This window comes from Talpa occidentalis, unplaced genomic scaffold (assembly GCF_014898055.3).
Source record: "Talpa occidentalis isolate TD23 unplaced genomic scaffold, MPIMG_talOcc4v2.1 talOcc4.2, whole genome shotgun sequence".
Classification (NCBI taxonomy): Eukaryota; Metazoa; Chordata; class Mammalia; order Eulipotyphla; family Talpidae; genus Talpa; species Talpa occidentalis.
The window spans coordinates 131,667,010-131,685,650 of NW_023602073.1; the positions used below are offsets into that span (position 1 = coordinate 131,667,010).

An 18,641-nucleotide genomic window follows, 5' to 3' on the forward strand; every position below is an offset into this window, starting at 1 on the left:
GCTATTCACAGAGTTTGCCTTTGTATTTATTTCCTTCTAGTGGAAGTCAGCAGGGGTCTCTGAACTTTCCCATGTCATCAGATGCGGGGACATCTGTGCCTCTTCACTCACTTCCATCCCACGTGAAAGGTGTGGCACTAAGATTCCCTCTCTTTGTAGTGGTTGTATCTTCATTCACAAAGTTGCATAGAATTTACAGGGTGCTGAGATGGAGCCACTCAACAGACATTTTCAGGAGGAAAACTTACCTGATGTGGAAGAGGCATATGATATCCTGGAACTGAGAATAGTTAGTAAGAGGATGAAGAGAACTTGTTAACAGCCTCAACTTTCACGTCCTCTTGGCCTTCAAGCCTTGGGATGAATCCCATGAGATTCCAGAGATAGTTTTTTGGAATTGGCGAGGCTCTAGCCACAGAGATGACAGAATGCATTATGGCTGCCACTCACACAAACACACCCATCTGAGACTGTTACCTTTCCTCACAGGAAGTCCCTTTCTATGCTCATGATTGAATATACGTGTGTGTATGTGTACATGAAGCAACAAAATAAAGAAACGCTTGATAGCTCTGACATGCTTTGATTGACAAGAGATATAAAAGCAACTAAAATTAGATTCCCTTTTACAAAGCCAGGAAATGTGGTTCAACCACTGAAGGATTTCAATTTGAAGGCATAAAGTGGGAAGCAAATTACTATTGTACTTTTAGGTAAGAAAAACAAAATGAGACAAATTATGCCTTTGAATAAAATAGTCATGTCTAAATGACTTCTCTGTCTGGTGCTGAGCACATGCTCTTAATATTCTTAATAAGAATGATAATAAATGCTTACATAGCACTCAGTACCAGGCACCATTCTAAATGCTTTCTATATTCTAACTCTCCTCATCCACAAAACACCCCTAAAGGAGCTGTTTTCCTTATTCAACACACAAGGTCATGGTAGGACATAGTAGGTAGTCAGTAAATATTCTGTGAATGGAATGAATAAATCAAACTATCGTCAATCACTTTATTTTCTTTTTACTCTTAGTGACGAATCATTCTTCCTCACTTTTGAACATCTTTTATAGTTAGTATATAAATTTGTTCTTTAAAACTGACAGAATCATGTCTAAAAGATTAAAAAGAACAGAACACTCTGGTTAATATAGTTATGCTCTAAATTAAATCATTAGATCAGAAACTGTTTGGATTTGTGGACAATCTCAAAAGACCATGACTCCAGGATCCATCTCTCCTACCAGGGTTGTCTGCCTTTGTCAAAAATATAAATAAGGAAACCTGGCTGATATCTGTTTTCCTGAAAGAGCATCAATGGATTATGAGTTCATGATTAAAACAAATACATATTTAGGTGAATCATAGGTAATTTCTGTCCTTGAAGATCAAAAACAGTCAGATATTAACAGTCTTTTATGGTTTAACTTAATAGTGTGACTGTAGAATTTAATTTTTTAAGGAAATGGTGAAGGAAGTGGGAAGACTTACTGGAATTTAAGTAGGATGGTGCTGTTTTATGGTATGCTACAGCTCCCACAGTAAATTATGTCAAAGCCAAATGGGCTGTGGGTTGGGGCTAGATGGACAGATGTTTCCTCAACCCATATATTTTTGGTAGTCTTTTTTATGTCAGAAAAAAAAACAAAGCAAAAAGCTTTCCGACCACATACAGGAGGAGTATGATACTCATAAAGTATCAACATGGCCACTGAAAGTAGCCGAGTGCCTGTTATATCATGAAGGCCTCTGTCTGATGGATTTACTCTGAACATGAATTATTGTGATTAAACAGTGTGACCAACTCATGACGGACTGAGAGCAATTTATATACTGTAAGTGTCTCATCCTTTTGACAACCAAATTCTAAAAAAGTAGTATTTATAAGATGAATATGGTAAGTGCACAGAATATATTTCTAGAAATGTGCTAGTTAGAAAATAATAAACAAGAGGCCATAAACAGTACTTCCGCCTGGACAAATTCTGCATCCCAGTCAAAATTTATTGCAAGCTTAGTGGGTACAAAGCAGTGAGTCAGCCCCATACTCCAGGTGCCTGTCAGCATTGCTGAGGCCCACACACGTGAACCAATCATCCATACAAGGCAGCATAAGCAAGTGCAATCGGAATAGAGGCAAGAATGAGTAATTCCCACTGACACTGAAAAAACCTGAGTGAACATCTTCTATTCCAGGTCTTTTATCATTCTCATTCATAATTTTGCACTCACAGACCTTGTCATAGCAGGGGCTGGCATGGGAAGTTTGGGCTTTAGACTTCCATTTGTACTGATAGCCCCCATTCCTCCATAAATTGCATGAGATAGGTTGCATTTTCATCCGGTGGCTGGTCCTTAGCCTGCTCCTCATAGAATGTAGACAAAAGGCCCTCCTCTTTGAGCCCCGAGTATCCAGGACCCTCACATCCCTCTGCATCGTGTTCAAGGTTAGGTAAGGAAGGTATACACAGCCTGCCAGTCTGAGGGTCCCAATCAACCAGTGTGGTCAGTGGCTCTTCTTGGGTGCTCTCTGTGGTGTCCATGCACTCCTGTGACAGATGGTGGTCTAAATCTCTGAGTTGAGGGGTGTATGAGCACAGTAGTGTCTGTGGGCCCCAGTCCACCAAAGCTGCCTGTTGCTCAAATAATTTTCCTTGTCCAGACATTTCCTCCAGCAAACTGAGCTCTTGATCTTTCAACCCCATACAAAGGTCAATAGTTCTAATATCATATTCATATTCAATGGCAGTTCTGTCTGTGGCTATTGCTCTGCTGAGTGACTCTTGCTGGGTTAGGGAAACACTGTTGGTGTTTTCCTCAGAGTCACCAAAAATGTCCACCAAGTGTGAAGCATACCCTAAGTGCTTCACTTCCATCTCCTCCACATGGGGCTCCTGATGCCCCCCGGGTTCAGCGTTGCTCAAGTTCCATCCATCATCACTGTTGTCCATTATACTTGTCTCTTTATGAGGAGTTTTAGAATCCTCCAAAATACTGAGGGTGATAAAGTTAATCACAATTTTTTCAGCAGGCACAAAGAATCTTTTGTCAAATTCATTTCCATAAATCAAAATCTATAAAGAGAGAAGAGAATGGTTTTTACCTTTTCACATTAGAGAGATGGTAATAAGCAGCTTGTTAAATGCAATTTATTCAACTGGGTAGTTTTATTAAAGACCTACTCTTACTAATTCATGGAAGTCAAAGCTGGGTTTGGGATATACATGTGGAGGGGAGACCCAAGACCCACGAAATACCTGTAGAAGTAAGAGTGGTTCATTGGGTAAGTGACAATCAGTCCAGGAGTCAAGGCTGACTCCCGTTGTCGAACTGGCTGAAGGGATGTGGGGGATTATTGAATTTTTCAAGTTGGTTTTTAGTTCTGTGAAATCACAATTTCTATAATGTGATGAGGAGTGCAATCATGTGTGATCAATTGTCTGTGAATTTTCCTCCCGTGAAAGGTCTCTTATGTTATTAAAAAGCTCACTCTGAAATGTAAGTACAGATAGGATAATAGAAAACAAACGAACAAAAAAGCCCCTAAAACGGAGCCAACAGGACTGTACACAAACATTATGTCATATGAACATATATTTAATAATTCCCAGAGAAATATTTTTTTTTACTAAAATGTGCTTAGCCCCTGGAAAGCTTTCAGTGGATGGGGAAGAAGCAGAGGGCTTAGTCTCACATCCCTTTGAGTGAATGTATAAGTTCTGGCCATTTTCTCTTAGTACGTTTCCATTTCATGTCTTTGTCTTCAGCGTATATCCCAAACTTCTCTTTCAGACTCTCACTTTCTTTTCCCCGGACAACTGTCTCCTAGCTGCTTTTCTTATTTCTAGTCTTAAATCTCCCACAGTTGTTCCAGACCCACTAACTAGTTGGGTTTAAAATATATTAACCATACAGCCCCAAATCAAAAGCCTACAGAGATTTATCTTTGCCAGCAAAATAAAGCCAAAGCTCTTCAGAATAATACTCCAATTATCTTGTTACCTGGCTCCACTACCCATTCTGGTAACATCTTTCACGCACCTCATCAGAAACCTGATGGCTTAGCAATATTACATGGTCACCCAGACATTTACCTACCTTTGCCCCTGCTGTTTCTCTGCCTGCAGTAACTCTTACTTATCTTTCTTAAATGAGCCAGGCAAGAGCTTCTTATGACCACTGTAGGGTCTCAGTGTCCTCATTCATCTTAGCTTTCAGATATCATTTTGAAATTCCACTTTCCAACTAAACTTGAAGGGCTGGGGTCATGACTTAATTTATCTGTTTATCCAAGACCTACTCTAATCTGATCATTAAATATAAAATCTTTGTCAAAGCTAAGGAATTTTCTCTTTGGTTACATTAGGGAACTAATCTAGTCTAGAAAGTACTTTTTAATTCATCAACTCTTTAACTTTAAACTTATTCTGCCCATAAGAAGAATAGTATCTTTTCTAGAACCTCCTTTGACATCCTCCTGGAGATATGCTGTTATAATAAGGATTCCTGCCACACTTGGCACTCACTCACCAAATTTGCTGGGTGTTTTTCTTTGCCAACATGGATGTATCTGTACATGGAGTAGCCCATCACACAAAAAACGAACACAGTAATAGATGTGGGCAAAATATACCAGAAGATGATTTTAATCTTTAATGTTGAAGTTTGATCTGTTAAAAAATAGATAAAGGAGTGGTTAGATTTAGTGTGTCTGCAAACCTGGAAATGTCAACAGGTTTTGGGCAGATCACTTACATTTAGGAACTCTCATAAATCAAGAAGTTGAACGCTCCCTATCTTTGGCAATAGATGGTCTTAAGGTATCATATGGACTTTTCAGTAAGAATGCATTAATAATCCAACCAGTTGATATTCATAAAAAACATCTGGCTATGAAATTCAAGCTGGTTTTATTTCTAAAGGTTATGTGTCTAATATTTGGGCATCTCACAGCATTTCCCAAACAACAATCTGCTGACAATCAATTAAACTGCCCCACTTTCCCAGGATACTCATTTGACCCAACCTTTCCCCTATACTCAGTAAAGGACAGGAGGGTATGGTGTCAGTCACCTTCTATGTGAATAACAGATCCATCGCCACCCCAGTTTGCCTGACTTTCTGGGAAGGTCTGGATGTTGGTGAAGTATGTAGGGAGGTGGCTGAACTTGTGTGTGCTAAGAATGGCAGTAATGCCTTTGCAGGTCCTGCTATGCTGTAGGTTCATGATGAGTAAAAATTCCATAAATAATGGAGTGATCTGGTGAATAGTTTTTTAAAAAGCAGCCTTGGTCCCCTGATTAAACTATGAAGTTGACAAACAGGGCTCACGGTAAGTAATGTATATTTGTTAAGCTTCTATAGGGGTCCTTGGAATTTGTGATAGTTTAAATGCTTATATCAATTTGGTGAGGCCATAGTATTCCAATATTTGTTCAAAGATTATTCTAGATGTTTCTGTAAAGGCATTTAAAATATTAGATTAGCCTTTCAATTAAGAAACTTGAGTAAAGTGCATGGGCCTCATCCAATCAGTTGAAGGCTTTAATAGAAAAAGACTGATATCCTTAAGGAAGAAAGAATTCGCCAAAAGATTGTCTTCAGCCAAGAGCTTCAACATCAACTCTTCTCTGGGCCTCAGCCTATAGGTCCACCCTGGAGATTTTTGACTTACCAACCTCCACAATCACATGAGGCAACTCTTAAAATCAATCTCTCTGTCTATATCCATAACCATATCTATATATTTCTATCCATATGTGTTCCGCTTCCCTGGAGACCCCTACTACAAGAGTATACAGAAAAGAAGCTAATTCACAAGTCACACGAAGTTCTAGTACACTCCTACATGCTATTATCCAGCCAGAGTGCCATGGGAACATTGTAAGCCATGCGAACTTTGATGCTTATGCCTCAGAGAAAGCAGTAAAGTCATCTAGTTTCACTCTCTAGCAAGAAGTGTCATGGACAGAGAGGGTGATCAACAATATCCCCCTGGGAAAGTCCCACTCCGGCAGCTTCTTCTGCTTGTAGCAATTCCTGAAGAGCAAATTGCCATCAAGTTCCACATAGAAAGATGATGACACCACAGTGCTGGTGGTACAGCATCACCTGTGCCTACTTTAGGCTGCAACTCAGTCCAATCCTCTTAATAAAATCCTTGGTCGCTGGACTGAGCTTGCCCTAATTAAAAAGGGCTGTGACAACAATGACAGACAGCATTTAGTATAGACTAGCATGGGTTTTCCACAAAAAACCTGATAAAGCGAATCTGTATTTTAGGGACTGGAGAACGATGGGGCTTTCCAAAGAATAGTCCCAGGGAGGGAGGCAGGTGGGGCACTGGCACAGGTAGTTTGATAGGTTGTGAGTGTACATATGGAAGAACAAAAATGTAACCCTCAAAATTAAAATTAAAATTGAAAAAAAAAAAAAGAATAGTCCCAAAAGAGGTGAGAGTGATTTTTTTAAAAAGTTGGCCTTGATGTCCATGCTGTGGAAAGGTACCACTGGCGATCTATCAGCTGGGATGTCACAGAAAGGGCCAGAACCAGAAATGGAGTCTTGCTATTCTGTTACCTTTCTCAGCCTAGTGAGATATTTGGCTCTAAGGGATTCCTGGGAGGTATTTAATGTAATATCTACTTTAGCTGCTTCAGCTCTGCCAATTGCTTAAATGATTTCCACTGGAAATTCATTCTTGCCATTTGGCCACCGATCAGGCTGTTAGTAAACAGAGGTCTTTTCCAAATACAGAAATGATCTCTTCAATCTGCTTTGTTGTGCCTTTTGCTTGCTTGGCATTTTAACTTTATTTGGCAGATGGTAGAGAATCCTTTATTTTAAAGGAAAAGGTATGGTAAGGGTAAAGATTCAAAAATACAGCTTTTTGTGTTAGTCCTGGATCTGGTTTTGTATGTCTGGATCTGGTTTTGTAAGTCTGGTTTTGTATGTCTGTATCTTAAAAAAACAAACTATTATTTTGCCAGGCATTATGATCAATTTATATAAAGTCAAATTACAATTGGTATTATATGATGTACTATGGAAGTAAGGACTGGACATGTATGGCAGAGCTGCCTTTTCATGTGGAATTTGCACTCACTTTACAGAGATAATCAAATGAAGCAAAAAGGAATTTATTTTATATTTTCTTGTTACTCCTGGCTTGGGGATCCAAGTTATATTTTTACGTACAGAAATAAAAGTGTTATAGGACAGGGAGAGGGGCAGCCCAAACCCTGCAAACCTGCCTATTCTAAATGGGTTCTGCCATCCGCCGCATCAACACAAAACATAGGACACTTTAATGGGAAGGATCTTTAATAAAAACTAGGAAACAATACAGGTGAGGCAAAGAATCTAGTTTCTAAATGAAGCACCCAAAGTTACCCGTCCCCTCGTGGGTAAAAGTCCATCCAAATGGGATTGGCCCAGAACAAGGCCCCAAAGCCTGCCACAAGTCTAAAGCATCTTCCAGTGGGGACCCACAGAAAAGGGTCACAAACAACTGGACAAGCCCAGAAGGAAAAGAGCAAAATCAACATCAAGATAAAAGCTGCCATTGTCACCTCCCCACGGGTCTCACCCACATCTGTGTCACCTAGTCCACGACCAAAAGACAAGCGCAGTTTCTTCACGTGTCTCTAGGCTCCATGTGCCTCCTCCAGGTCTCCTGGCTCCATCCTGCTTCCTTCCTCAGTCTCTTCTCCAGCTTCTCCTCTTCCTGCTCAGCTCCACCCTCCCTTGGGTGGGGCAGGGAACCTCCCCCTTTCCTGGGGACCACCCTGTTGCAATCCCCCCTTTAAATTTTTATTCCACCACGTTGGGCGCCAAGCTGTTATAGAGCAACCCCGATATTAAACGGGTTCCTGGCTGTGGGTCCTCACCCGCGCGCTTTAAAGGGACTTATGAATACTCTACTACAGACACACGCAAAAGGGTTAATAAAAGGTTTATTTACAAGAGAAAAAAAAATAAGGAAAATGTACAACTCAGGGAGAAAATAGGGAAATAAAGTCTTTAATGCGTCCTACCCGATCCGACGACCTGGAAACCCCAAAGTCACTCTCAGAGCTAGACGGACGCCGCAAGCTGGCCGAGGGCCCCAAAATGGAGAGAGCCCCCAAAGCCCACGTGTCTGCCTTTTGTATCCACCTGGCTGCTTAACCCCACCCTCAGGTCCCAGCCACCTTCCCTTTGGTGGTGATGGGATTTGGAGTTCCCAGTGTCTTTGGCTTTGACCTGGGGTGGGGGTGGAGTCCACAAAGCCTGTATGGAATTTGCTTTGGGACTGCCTTTTCCCCCTAACAAAAGGAGCTATGTTCTGAAAAAAAGCAAAAACAAAACAAAAATAAAGTTTGTCATTTTTGATAAGTGCTCACAAAAATTCCTTTTTATTCCTTAGTAGGCTGAGTTGCAGCCTAAAGTAGGCACAGGTGCAATGTGGAAGGCGAGAGGGAAAGGAAGGCAGGGGACGTGTCGTTCTTCCTGTCCCAGAGTTGGTGACAGAAGTAGGCTTGGGGGAAAGGTGGTGACATTTGTCCTAGGCCAGCAGATTTGGAAGAAAGAAACAGAAAAACATGGCTGTAGAGTTATCCAGTGGAGGTGAACTGGAGGGTTTGTTTTCATTTTTCAAGTTTTAAGTTCTACATCCTCCTACTCTGGGGGAAGAACAATTAAACAAACGTCACTCTCCCAACTCTGCGCCTTCTAACAGGAAGCCACTGTTTCCTGGTAGCCAAGTTCAGAAAATGTGAGGAGACAAAACGAGAAAGAAGCACCTGTAGGAGCGAAGAGAATAATTACTGACCCATCCCAGGCCCTCCGCAGCAGTGACCACATCTGAACACAAGTTGCAGAGCCTGTAATTTGTATTTGGGGGAGCACAAGAGTCTGTCTTAAAGTGTTATAAGGATAATACACTGTTTGTGTGACATAAAATGGATGTCCTTGCAGATTGCAGAACTTCTATGGGCTAGAGAGACTATGAAGTGAAAAAAGAAAAAGATGTGTGTAAATCTTCCTAATTGTGATTTTTTTTCAAGGCAGGAAGCTGTGTGATCTGGGGTGGCTTATTGGCAGGAACACTAGGACTGTGGTGCTGAGAATTCCCTGAGGCGGTGAAAATACTCCTAGTGTTGGCCAAGTTCAAAGGCAGAGTCCTAGACTGTACAGTACATTTCCGGTGATGGCAATTTCTGCCTGTTTCTGTTTAGATACCAATTTGCCAACACTTGTTTGCACTGCCTTACTTCCTTCAGATTTTACCTGATTTCCTTCCTTAGAGCAGCAGAAATATTTTTTCAAACTTACCTTTCAAAGTATTGACGCACTGCCTCTCGGAAGGCTGAGCAAGGCGAGGAGGCCCTGGGATGTAGGACTCCACATGGATGCAGTACAGGGTGTCCGGCTCCAGCCAGCTGAGAACCAGCGTGTGGTTGGTTACACACTGGGACCACTAGGGTGGGGAATTGCAAGCAGAGTTAGAGCCAAACATTCTCCAGAGGGCAAACATTCTCCAGAGGGAAGACGAGACTGAGATAACCTTACATCGCTACTATCACTACACACGCTCTTTTTAGCAACAGCATTAAAATACCCTTTTCTTCCAGGGGCAGATCATAGTTAGGAACTGCAACAATCCAGAAACAATTCAATAGTAGCAATCATTATTCGATAATAAGGACAGATTTTTTTGATTCAGTGCTGTTTTGTGTTCTTGCTAACATTTATTTCTCTCTTTCTTGGAGAGTGACTGACCCATGTTATTCAAATAAAAACTCCCCATCAAAGTGAGGTGAACAAGTTCTCTATGCTTTAACAGTCACATCCCACCCCCATTAACACAGGGTTTCTGTAAAGGAGATCTGAAGGGAGTTTTGTAAATGTCCACATGTCAGTCAGCTGCAGCTGCATTGTATATGGTGTCTCTTTTGAATGTCACATGTTCCTGCATTTCATGCAGAGAATAAACATCAGAGAAGCTACTCAGAGTAGCTGCAAAAAGTGACACAGATTCTGTGCCGCGTTCCATTTCTGTCTTACCGTTCTATTAGATTTAGTGTTATACACAGACACATTGTACTTCAGATTAGAATATATTTGTTGCATGGATATAGAACTTTCTTCTGGATTTTTCTTCCATTTCTCTGGAGCCTTCAGGACAATAGAGATGGATTTCTCATCAGTAGTCAAAGCCACTTCTGGCGGGCCAATTTGTGCTTAAAGTAGAAGCAAGAGAAAGTTAATATGTTCAGAAGTGGAAAATCACCTTAGATACAAATACAATATAATTCTAGTGGGATCAAGGCTCTCAAAGCTACCATGTTATAGACAAAGCCTCAAAACGTGCTAAGGCGTCCAAATCATGCCAAATCTTGAATCATTTATTTCACTTATTCTGATGCAATGTTAAAATAGCAACTTTGAGGGCTGCATTTACTTAGTCACACAGATAAACAGTACTTGATGATGGTAAATACATAAAAATACAGCACTCCTGCGATTGGAAAAGTTATAGTAAATAACGTTGCTATGATTTGTTAAGTGGTAAAAATCGGGCATGGAGCACTAAAGCACCTTCGGAGATGTAGTTGTCACGATTTGGAACAAAGTGTTTAGCAAACAGTAGCATAGCCTGATGTAGAATACCATGGGGAAGTCTCCAGTTCTAGGATCTTCCCTGCCTTGTAAATTTCATTATGGCAGTTCTGTGTGGGTCCTCTATGGCTGAGTCAGTCACAGGCCAGGGAATGGAAACGTTTAAAAAGCAAAAACTAGGAAAATATTACCTTCATTCTGAGTTAAACCTAGAAATTACAACATTATTCTGCCAAGTTCCTAACAAGAAGAAATTTAGGCTGGTGATCAGAGCAGTCTTTAATGAATCTTGTGGCCATGTATCAATGATTTATAAAGCCAAACCACTTTAAAAAAAAATCTGTCAGCTGTTTCTCAATTTATAAAGCTTGCACTAAATAATAAAACAAAATAAAAAATTGATACTAGTAGCACTTAGAGCCATTTTGGGGTCTCAGAGAGATCTTAGAGATCACTTGGCCAAAACTTTCCTTCTTAAGATCCAACTGGGTGAAGTACCTTGGGTTGGCACTCCACCAGCTGATGGAGAGAGAACAGATGGGCTGAGGGAGCAATGGGTTCTCTGTTTATGAGGCTGAGGCGGTTACACCACGAGGTCTCATGGATTTGATATTAATACATGTTTGACAGACAATAGTATTACTTACTTTGTAAAAAAGGATAGAATCGTGCTGTTTCTGCCCATTTGGAACAATTTGTTCCCCAAATGGCTTTAACTCTGGCATAATATTGGTGCTCATAGTCAGAAGTTTCAGCAGAGAGATCACAGTAGGTCTCATTAATGTTTCTACATTCAGATTTATTCATCCATTTCTTTTGCCCATATCTGCTAAGAAAGAAACTGTGAATTAATAATGAGGTGTGCTCTATGCCATATAATAGGAAAAACCCAGTCATTATATAAAACTGAATGTAACTTAAGACCTTCTCTTCAGAACAACAAAAGTGCCTGTCATTGAGATAAAAGAGAATCTACTTTTGCTGCTGGCAATTTTTTTCATTAGTTGTCAGGAATATGAGTCAGAGTTTTTGTAATCACCTTTCTTTTCTGTAAATTATAATGTGGATAGTACATTTTGAAAGCATGTATTTTATCATTATTCTTGGACTACAGGAAAAATTTTATGCATTGTGTGTGATCAATTTGTCTAGTAGTTATCTGTGTAAATTTTTAACTTACCAGGCATACTCAGGTCAGTTTGATGCATTGCTCTTTTTAAAAAATTGTCTTTTTATTTTCTTGCAAGAAAAATAACCTTGACATTATCAAAAAAATTTCAATATCTACTGGTTGTCAAGGGTTCTGGGGAAAATTTGCTACGTTGGAGTACATAACAAAATCTGCATTTTCAATAATTACAGTGATGATGCTATTGAGTAGGTTGTTCATATCAATTTTTCCTTTCTTTTACTAAAAAACACAACACCCATAGACTTACTAAAAACACAACACCCATAGAAAATAGGAGGGAGAAATATTTTCAGCACTTTTCATATGGGAAAGACTGAGGCACAGAGTGGGTGAGTGGGCTAAGCGGCACGTGAATAGACAGTGAAAGAGACCAGGATGCACAGGGGTGGGGGAGGTGGCTACTGAGGGCTTAAGCAGGCATGTTGTGGTTTTAGAAAGCTAAGTGGTGGGCGCCTGGAGAATGAAATGGGTGAGGGAAGGCAGCCTGGGAAGTGGTTAAGAGGATATTGTGGTGGTCCAAGTGGAAGATGCAGGTAGCTTGTGGCAGTGGAATGAAGGACAGAGCAAAACGAAGAAATATAGATAGTCCTGTAGATAGGACCTGGGGATTGAGTGCATTAGGAGATGAGGGAAATAAAGATGCAAGGGGCTGTCTCAGACAGATGGCTGGAGCAGTGGTAACATTTGCCAAGATAAGGAACAGCTGAAAAAGACTGTGCTTGGGAAATGGAGGTAGGTGGCAGAAGGAAAGATAACATTTTGACATGCTTGAGGTATGTGAAAATATTTAAAGCAGATGCCCAGTAGGCACTGGGACTCAGTCAAGAGAAAAGTGTGCGTGGGAGGTTATGATTTTGAAATCAATGGCATCAAATTGCTTATTGAAGGCATAGGAGTGAATGAAATTACTCATGAAGACAACGCCAAGTCTAGGATAACATTTCAGGAGTATCAAGAATTAAAGACTGTACACAAAGTACACTTAGAAATAGCAACTAAAGAGGGAGAAAGGGAAACAGATATTACCCAATTCAGGGAAAGAATGAACACATATTGGGGAGGAAATGGAAGCTGCATCAAGTGTAGCCCAAGTTTAAGGTTATCTTCCTTTTCAGAATATGGTAACCGATTTCTGAGAGTAAATGTCTCTCATTTCCTAAATAGCATATGTAGGGTCAGGAAGACACAGTGCAGGTTTTCTAATCCAGCAGACGGGGTAAAGGAGGAGCCAGAGTCCTCAGTGGTTTTTTGAAGGTCTTTTATTGGGATTTACCCGGTACAGCAGGCAAGGGTGCTGGGGGGCTGGAGGTGGCAGCCTCTCAGCCCCCAGCAAGTCTTCACTCAATCTGGGCTCTCTGGCCTTCTCTCTGCTTCTCTGCTCTTCCATTTGTTCTGCTGCTTCTCGGCTTCTTGGCGTCTCTCTGGCTTCTGCTGCTGCTGGCATCCCTGTGTCGCCGCCCTTAAAAGCCCAGTCTCAGCCCAGGTGAATCCCATCTACCTATGCCCACACCCTACTCCAGGTGCCCGCCATCAGGCTGCATTCAGGACCGCAAGAATCCATCCTCTATCCTGATGGCGGGAGGGCAGAAAAGCCTGACATTTTCCCTTACCCTACACATACCTGACAACATGCTTTGTAAATCTGACAGTAAAATATAGTGAGATCTTGTGGATCAGTTTCTCCATGTAAGGGCAGGAAGGCCACAGTGCAGGTTTTCTGATCCCATGCAGACAGGGTAAAGGAGGAGTTCTGGAGCCCTCAGGGGTTTTGCAGGTCTTTTATTGGGGTTCACCAGGCATATGGCAGGCAGGGGTGCTGGGGGGCCAGGAGGCTGGCAGGCCTCCCAGCCCCGAGCAAATCCGCACTCTCTCTGGGCTCTCTGGCGTTCTCTGCTTCTGCTTCTTTGCTTCTCTCTCAGCTTCTCTTCGGCTTCTACTCTTCTAGGCTTCTTCTGGCATCCCTGTGACGCTGCCCTTAAAAGCCCAGTCTTAGCCCAGGTGAATCCCATCTACCTATGCCCACACCCTATTCCAGGTGTCCGCCATCAGGCATGCATTCAGGACCGCAAGGATCCATCCTCTATCCTTATGGCGGGAGGGCAGAAAAGCCTGACATTTTTCCTTACCCTACACTCCATGTCACCACCATAGCCTACATTCTTTTCCAACTTGTTTTTTAATCTATGAGCTACAGAAAGAAATACATTTTACATTTTGACCCAGCTCACAAAAACACGCACATATTTAAATCTATGTACGTATATGTGACTAAAACAAACATCGGTATTTTCAATTCCAATCCATTGCACACCATTCCAAGCCTTTCCTTTAAAATGAATGCTATTTACGTCTCGCAAATCTGCAGGTCTTGACTTGTGGTTTGAAAAATATTGCCATCACTGATATGATCCTCCTTCCTCAAACATTCTCGGCCAACGGGAGAAGAGCTTCCCATGACAGATAGTGATGAAAAGAAAATGCTCTTTACTGGATTTTGGACAACATGCTTTGTAAATCTCACAAACTGAAAAACATGAATCATTCCATACTTTGCAATTAGGTTTATGCAAGGCAAAAAGTCACTAGTGGTCTTTGATTGTTCTCTGGTTGTGACAGGAAACCTTTATTAAGTGCTTGTTATGTGCGGGGCCAGCACTTAGTGTCTGCACACTTAATCTCACTTAATATAGTAAGCTCACCTATAGAGTAATTCTAGGGGGTAGGGGCCATTATTTTTAACCCTTTTTACAGATGAGAGTACTGAGGCTGATTAGAAGAGGTTAAGAAAGCCATTCAAGTTGATACGACTAACAAAAGATACATCTGGGATTTGAACCACTTTTCCCAATGCCAAAGTGCTTGGTTTTTGTGCTACACTCTATTTTCTGCATTAAGTACTTTGTCAGATGTAATTTAACTTCTGTTAAAATTTCATCTTTGTTTTTTTGGGAAACAAACTGCAATCAAAAATATAACAGTATCCTGTGTGACCTCCCCAGGTTACCTGGCTGAGTTCAAAGCCAGGATGGGAATGAAGGACTGCCTGACATTGGAGCTGAGTCCGGAGCCCTGTCTTCCTGTCCATTGTGCACATGCGCAGGCAGGTTAGAACTCCAACATAGCAAGTTTCTTTTTAAATATCCTCTAAAAAAAGTTGTACAATCTGGAGAATCTGCTTTCACAGAGCAGTGATATTCCACCTATTTTTCTTCTTTTCTGAATCACATAAACACACAAGCAAGCTCTTTGCTCCACCTAATGGAAAAGGAAGCAAGGGCATACTCACTCCCAAGCCACTTCTCTGCACAGCGCTGTCTTTTCTAGAACAACAGCATCTGAGAAACTCCTCAGAAATGAGAATGAGACTCCAAAGAAATGAACTCATTGTGAATAGCAGTTGAAATTTTCAGTGCTTTTAGTAGTCAAAGTTTTTTTTTTTTAAAAGACAAAAATTACTGTTTTTTTTTTTTTTTTTTTTTGGTAAATATGTGTAAGGGCAGGAATGGACCAGTGCAGGTTTTCTGATACCATGCAGACAGGGTAAAGGAGGAGTCAGAGTCCTCAGTGGTTTTTTGCAGGTCTTCTATTGGGGTTACCAGGTACACAGCAGGCAGGGGTGCTGGGGGGCCGGGAGGCTGGCAGGCCTCCCAGCCCCCAGCAAGTCTTCACTCTATCTGGGCTCTCCGGCCTTCTCTCGGCTTCTGCTTCTCTAGCTTCTCTCTCAGCTTCTCTTTTGGCTTCTCCTGCTTCTTTCTCGGTTTCTGCTGGCGTCCCCGTGATGCCACCCTTAAAAGCACAGTCTTAGCCCTGGTGGATCTCATCTACCTATGCCCATACCCTACTCCAGGTGCCCGCCATCAGGCATGCATTCAGGACCCCAAGGACCCATCATCTATCCTGATGGTGGGAGGGCAGAAAAGCCTGACATTTTTCCTTACCCTACAGTCCACCCCCTCAGGGTTTTCTGCCATACAATCTACATATGTACAATTTTCTTAGCAAACATAAACAATGCAGCCATGGCCCACAAAAGCAAATACATTACAATATAACAACAAAATACAACAGAACACCAAAAAGTGCAGGCAGGGCACCAACCTAGTGGCAAAAGACAATTATTGGTACCAGCAGATGAGCCACCAAATCTCCTGCCAAAGGCACTGCTCATATGAGGGAGGGGAACCACTCACGGCATCTACTGTAACACACCAGGAGCCGTGAGGCTTCCTGGCCTTCTCTGGCTGTAGTCTCAGCTACAAGCCACACACAGCATCCATCATCTATCCTGATGACGAAAGGGCAGAAAAGCCTGACATTTTTCCTTACCCTACAATATGGTAACTTAAAAAAACCTCAAACAATCAGAAAAGCATAACCAAGAAAGAAATACATCACCTTGAAGCCCAATACCCTGAAACATTTGGTAGATATGATTCTGAGCATCTTCTATTTATGTATAAAAGGAAGGCTGTTAGATAGTTGAAAGTATAGGCAAAGACTAGATTATACCATCTATGTGCTTATTTATTTATTTATTTATTTATTTATTTATTTATTTATTTATTTATACAAGCACTGGGTACTGTCAGAAGCGCGGGAGGGTGAGAGAATTCACCAGAGCCAGAGTGAAGAAGAGAACAGGCAGAGCGTCTAAGTACATTGCTGAGGGGAGCAGCGGGCGGCAGGAGAGGTCTGCGCACCGTGTGGGACCCTCGCCTGGTGGCCGGGGATCGAACTGGAGCTGCAGAGGCTGCGGGCAGCTTTGCAGCTCAGCACTCAACCGCTGCGCCACCGGGGAGGCCCACCATCGATGTGCTTTTAATAAAAGTAGTAAATTTACCTTGATTTGAAATTTAACAGGAAAAAGAAATTAAAATGAAATTAAAGGCATTTTTGATGTTCAAATGTTACATCAGCATATGAGTTATTAGTTCCTAAAAAGATTGTTTAAATTTAAAATATTGAGTTTAATTATTAAAATGATTTTTTTTTTGGTTTGCATTTTCCTACTAGTGATGTTTAGTACCTTTCATGTTGGCTATTTTTAAAATTGTTATTGAAGTGCCATTATTTTACATTCTTGCTAGCTTTTTCACAGTATAGGTCCCCCCCGCCGTCCCGACTCCTAGGGTGAAGGCACCTCAGCCCACCCTCCACAGAAGCACTGGAAGTCCTCCACCATTTTCATTTTAGATCTAATTTAATGACTTCTTGCTACAAAAATTAGTACATTGTTTTCTCTACCTTCTGAATTATCATATTGCTATGTAGGTTGAAACATGTATAATATAGTTCTATAGTTCTATTTCCCATAACTGTTCATGCTTAATTCTACATTTAGATGGTTTCAATGCATGTGGCCAGTCTTTTGGACATAACTTTGTCATTACTAAGTTCTTTATTTAGGTTCATTTTTATCATTCTGTCAATTGGTTATTTTTTAAAAAAAGATTTATTTATTTATTTATACAAGCACTGGGTACAGTCAGAGACACGGGAGGGTGAGAGAATTCACCAGAGCCAGAGCAGGGAGCAGAACAGGCAGACTGACGAAATACACTGCTGAGGGGAGCAGCGGGCGGCAGGAGAGGTCTGCGCGCCATGTGGGACCCTTGCCCGGTGACCAGGGATCGAACCGGCGCTGCAGAGGCAGCAGGCAGCTTCGCAACCCAGCACTCAACCACTGCGCCACTGGGGAGGCCCCAATTGGTTATTTTGAATCAGTGTTTTTTTCCTTCCAAGAGGGTCTCAGGTGATTAGAAACCCAAATTTCCAACTACTTGAAAATACATCTTGAACTTGGTAAGATTTTCTGGTCATACCTGTTTTTCCCACTGTCTTCTTCTTATGACTGACAACTAGAAATCGCCCTCCAACCCCCACTGCCCCACTTGAGTTCTTAGTTTGCTATAATAGCCAAAAATCATTCAGTTTTCTTAAACTACCAGAATATGTGTTGTTATAATGTTTACTGAATTTTCCTAGACATAGGAAATGTATTTATTCATGCATTCATTTATTGTATGCAATTCTAGTCCTTAGTATCTATTCGACTATTACTATCAATTAGTTAGTTATAGCAGGTGTTCATTTCAATATAACACTTTCATTTTCCATCTTTTCCCAAAACTTTACCCACTTCCTTTAAAAAATGATCTTCCTATTATTTTAGTATCTCATCTTTGACTTACTGTTGGGTTTTACCATTAGAAACATGTTGTTTATAGACTTCAGCTATGGACAATTATTTGTCTGAATTTTTTTCTCCTGTATTCACAGAAAATCTTTTCAGGAGCTTTTAATTTATACTCCACCCCACACCACCCCTCTCTCGTGCAATAATTATGGATATGTGCTCCACTGGTTTCTTTGGGACTATTACTCTTTGAATGGCACCAGCTGTTTGGTGAATATTAGACAATTGGTTATAGGAGAGAGAATATGTCACCCTTACCCACTCACCTAATCTTATTACTTCCCTCCAGGGAGACGAAGCACTCAGGTTTTGGACTGCAGGAGGCTAACGTGGTTCACAGCACACCCATCAGTTCATGACCATCGGGAGCTGCCTTCGACTACTGTCATCCCTCTTTCCCCATATCTGGTTCACTCCAGGCTCCTTCCTGGGCTGCCACTGGACCTCTTCCATGGATTTGTCACTTGAGTCTGACTTCTTTCATACTTCCTCCTCTCTCACATTGTTTGGCACCAACCCAGGGCTCCCTGGACACATTTCCTCAATTTCTGGAAGCAGAAGTTCTAGAATTCCACATCCTTTGCTTCGTTAGGTAAGTCTCTTAGTTCTGTGACATTTTTATTCTTGTGAAATTATTATCTACTGT

At 41.4% G+C, this 18,641-nt stretch overlaps 1 protein-coding gene across 11 annotated transcripts in view; it reads right to left on the reverse strand.

The window, feature by feature from the left end:
* Positions 1-1,892: 1,892 nt before the first annotated feature.
* IL20RA (interleukin 20 receptor subunit alpha) overlaps positions 1,893-18,641 on the reverse strand; it is a 40,083-nt gene continuing 23,334 nt past the window's right edge. For 6 of the 11 annotated variants that reach the window (XM_037520466.2, XM_037520462.2, XM_037520467.2 and 3 more), the window contains 5 exons: positions 11,255-11,436; positions 10,053-10,228; positions 9,321-9,465; positions 4,536-4,675; positions 1,893-3,079 (listed from right to left, as the gene is read on the reverse strand). In XM_037520466.2, coding sequence (XP_037376363.1) covers positions 2,279-3,079; positions 4,536-4,675; positions 9,321-9,465; positions 10,053-10,228; positions 11,255-11,436 — 1,444 coding nt within the window. In that variant the 3' untranslated portion in view covers positions 1,893-2,278. The remainder of the gene's footprint in view (positions 3,080-4,535; positions 4,676-9,320; positions 9,466-10,052; positions 10,229-11,254; positions 11,437-18,641) is intronic. The other 5 variants (XM_037520463.2, XM_037520461.2, XM_037520460.2 and 2 more) reach the window with 1 other exon arrangement.